This window comes from Loa loa (assembly GCF_000183805.2).
Source record: "Loa loa unplaced genomic scaffold supercont3.293, whole genome shotgun sequence".
Lineage (NCBI taxonomy): Eukaryota > Metazoa > Nematoda > Chromadorea > Rhabditida > Onchocercidae > Loa > Loa loa.
In genome coordinates, this window is record NW_018108473.1 from 79,213 (window position 1) to 83,082 (window position 3,870).

The 3,870-nt window shown below is 36.9% G+C and overlaps 2 protein-coding genes across 2 annotated transcripts in view; one reads left to right on the forward strand and one right to left on the reverse strand.

Annotated features, from left to right (window-relative positions):
- The window catches only part of LOAG_18404 (hypothetical protein), a gene marked incomplete at both ends in the record, with an annotated part of 1,000 nt that extends 709 nt beyond the window's left edge, over window positions 1–291 (reverse strand). The window contains one exon of the mRNA XM_020451062.1: window positions 203–291. Within this exon, the coding sequence (XP_020305190.1) occupies window positions 203–291 (89 nt within the window). The remainder of the gene's footprint in view (window positions 1–202) is intronic.
- Window positions 292–1,466: 1,175 nt separating this feature from the next.
- LOAG_13334 (hypothetical protein) lies at window positions 1,467–1,616 on the forward strand (the record flags this gene model as incomplete). The annotated part of the gene is made up of 1 exon (XM_003148843.2): window positions 1,467–1,616. A coding segment is annotated over one exon (150 nt), but the record flags the coding sequence as incomplete, so codon positions are not given.
- Between the last annotated feature and the right edge of the window lie 2,254 nt (window positions 1,617–3,870).

Sequence of the window (3,870 nt, forward strand, 5' to 3'; positions counted from 1 at the left end):
TTTGAAAGAATCAGAAGTTTCATACGTGACACAGTTATTTTTGTAGAATTTTGCAGAAGAACAAAGATAGACAAATATCCATTACAAGAAATCATCAGCATCAAAAATTTTGCAAAATTATCAAACATAAATTAAGACTGAAGTAGAAAATGACCAGTCGCAAATGTGAACAAGAATTGAAAGTAGCTAATCCAAAACGAACTCATTTGCTGATTGTGATACGGGCAATCTCTGAATATTTAGTTGATGTCGTAAGCTTTCTACACTTCGTTGCATGTCACCTTTGTCCATTTCAGCAGAATATGCCACAAAATGCTTGACAAACTCTGAAAATAAACCTGCCATAGAATTTCTTCGTCGGATGTCGTTTGCTTTAAGGTAATAGAGCGAAGAGCAAAGTAAATATCAAGGCTGTTGCACGAAACTGATTAATATTTGGCAATGCTTCTAAAAATTTTGTCCTAATTGATAATTCAAAGGGTCTTTTTTAACGTCTATCGGCATTGAAAATATAGAAGCACTTTATTTTCTTTGTATTGAATCAAGTGAATTAAATGTATGTTTTAAGTAATTTTAACAGAACCAACAGTAAAATAAATTACTCGAATATCTTTAAAAATTTTGCAAATATTTGTATTAATGTCAACGAAAGTTAACGGCTTATCAAAAATGAGCTCTGGAAAAATCAATTTTCAAAGGAATAGCGCTTTCTTCTGAAGTAAACGCAATGAACTTATATGTTTTTTTCTTTGAAGAATTTTGTTACGTTTTAAATCTTAGCGCAGAATGCCAGATGCATATGTAAGAAAATTGCTGTACATTTTCGAAGCAAGAACTTCTGATGACTATAGAATTTCATGCTTGTTGCTTCAGCTATAAAGTATTTCATGGTGGACCACACTCTTCTGAGAACTTAACAAACACTTCAGTTAAGAAGACAACTTTTCCAGCATTAAAAATTAGCAACTTCATAAAGGCAAAAAAGCATCCAGGACAGTTCCAGTGATGACAAACTTGACAATTTAAATTTAAATGACTTATTCTAATTCTTGGCATGTAACAATAGTAATGAGGAAGTAGATACGATGGCTTCTTAATTCGCTGAAAAACTTAAAGTTGATGAGGTAGTAAAATACAAGTCCCGTATTTCACATATAAAATGTAATTCTCGAGAAACCAATTCAGATATAACAAATATTCTAATATGTTAACTCCGATGTCAGCTAAATGAATTATTCTGCCTTTACGAGCTTAACGCTCATCATGATCATCAGTAGTGAGTGGGTTTCTCGAGAATTTAAACACCTTTAGCAAGAAAAGAAGAACAGTCCCAAGGAAAGAACAGCCCCCTCGCTTTAGATTTAAAAACCAAAGTCATTAGGCAGTGATGATTTCTTCGTTTTATTAAGCTTCTTAAAATTCTGATCACACAGAAAACGAATCACCCAGATGCCGTCATTATCATGATGACTAAGCTTGGCGAACGAAGATTTGGAAAGGGCTCTACCACGCATGCCGCAAACGCTACAAATTTGGGTGTATCCTTCCAACTGCGCAGTGGATTTTTTAAGATGAGGCACAGTGTGTGCGGTACTGGCTCCACCCTTACTCTTAAGGTTCATCTGGGAGGGCCTAGCGAACTAGGATGGTAACAATGAAGTCCTAAGGACATACGTTTTGTTAGATTAAACTTCTCTTAGATGGATGGCCTTACAAGGCTAAACAAGCGCTATCTATCAGGGTTTGGAGTTAGAGTTGTCCTTCTTCAGATTGGTTGACGGGAGGTTAACGAGCCTGTCCTGTCCGTAGACACACATTGTCAGACCCTTTAATTGAGACCCCTTTTGGCTTGGGAGACTCTACCAGAGAGACATTCCACCGCCAGCATGGCTCGCAACCACACAAGGCACGCAAGCTTCTCCCCGGCGACAAAGAGGTGTCCGTGGAGAAGCCAAATATAAAATATATAAGCCTTAAAGTATATGACAGAAACGTCGCCAAGTTTAACGGAAGGTGCAAAAGTACAAAAGAAACTTAGTTGAATTCTACCCTTAGTTCTCCATGCGGTCAGAATTAGAAGAAAAAAAAACTTCGGATATAAATGGTATTGCTCAGTAATTCCTGAGCTAGACAACCATGTAGCTACATCTTTCAGATAGTGGATAACGATTGGTATTTGTGTTTGAATACACAACAACAAAGTGATTTTAATTTGGCTCATAACTTTAGTCATAAGCCAGTCCTATATGATAAACAAAAGGAGATGACAAAATCATATGCTATCAAAAAGTGATTTAATGTGATCACATTCATGATTCCGGGTATAATCAATTCCTTGAGGAAACCTACTTTTTTGATTGATCCAATGGTAGCAATGCATGTTGTAAACAATTTGACTTGGAGTAAGCCACAAATATTTTGGTCTGTTAACCGTTGTCAATCATTCATTCTAGCTAATTCAAGTGAATGCTGAGAGCAATTTGATAGATGTACGAGTCAATACAGTACATGAGGTACACGACGTTGAGCAGATATTAAACCATAGATAACGTTGGTAGTACAACAAATATCAGCATTTATCTACAGCGTTCGCTCGCGCATTCTAAAGATTGAAAATTTTATTTCTCGCCAGAATTGAAAACAGCTAGTAAGGCCTGCAACTGTTGCAAAACAACTTAATCGCTAAAAATTATAGAGATTAACGAAAGCAGCACTCGTCCCGGCAGTTTTCTGCTACCACAATCTTACAGTCGAAAATTTTCAACTTCAAATATCCTGTGTTATTCCATCCATCCCTACCCACATCTATTAGAGGATGTGGGTAGCTTCACCGAATAAATGTGAATGGTATGGCACTCAGAAACTGTCGAAGCTACCACCACAGGAAAAACAGGTTATTTCTTCCTGTAAATCTGCTTTCAAGAGGACTGCTAGAAATTGAAGAAACATGTATTACTGCTCGAAAAATCATAGGTTTCCATATATATTGCAAATGACGCCAATCTGATATCGATAATAATCTGCCTTCCTTCCTCTGTTCTCCTACTTCTTCCCTATTCAATTGTTGTCTTCCATTTGTTTGCATGAGAAATTTCTCGATCTTTGGTTCCTAGATCAGGGCTAGAATAATAACACCCCGGTTTCACATAGTAAATAGCAGCGCCAATGAACCCTTCATGAAAAAAAAAAAAAACCGATTAGACCAATGAAAATTATTACATACCACTTATAGTACATAGCTACCGCAATATTATACTTTTGATTTCGTAACGGTAGGAAGGAATCTAAAATTTGGATAGGTGCAATATTTCCAAACGCAAATGAGAAACACAAAATTTCAGGACTTGCAGCTGTAGTGCAGAAGACATCTTGCATAGCATGAAAGCAGGAAGTGAAATTAAGTTGTAAGTGAAAGTGATGCAAGTGCGGAAGTGTTACATAGAGCAAAGTCACACCTCGATACCACTCCATTCTAAAAAATATGAGGCACACTACAGGTAACTTGCTATCACTTTCCCTCACACATCCATTCATTCGATGTTTATTTTAAAACAAGCATTAGGAAGTGCGAAATTGTCAGTATTTGTGAATTTTGAGAAACAATATAACAAAGAGAGAAAGAGGCTGTGGGAAGACGAAAATTTCTGAATCAGTAGGAGTAAAAGTGCGTAGGGGATAATTATGTGTCCCAGCTATACAAGGCTGGCTTAAGAGAAAGATTCTCTGGCCCTGGTCTTCACTAGTTATTGGTCCAGAAACTCATCAATTTGCTGAGAAAGAGAGGGTCCTATTCTATTCATGCTATTCTGGAATACGACTTTCCATGCATCAACACATGCGCCCACCTCTCATCCATCCGTTCTTCTTGTT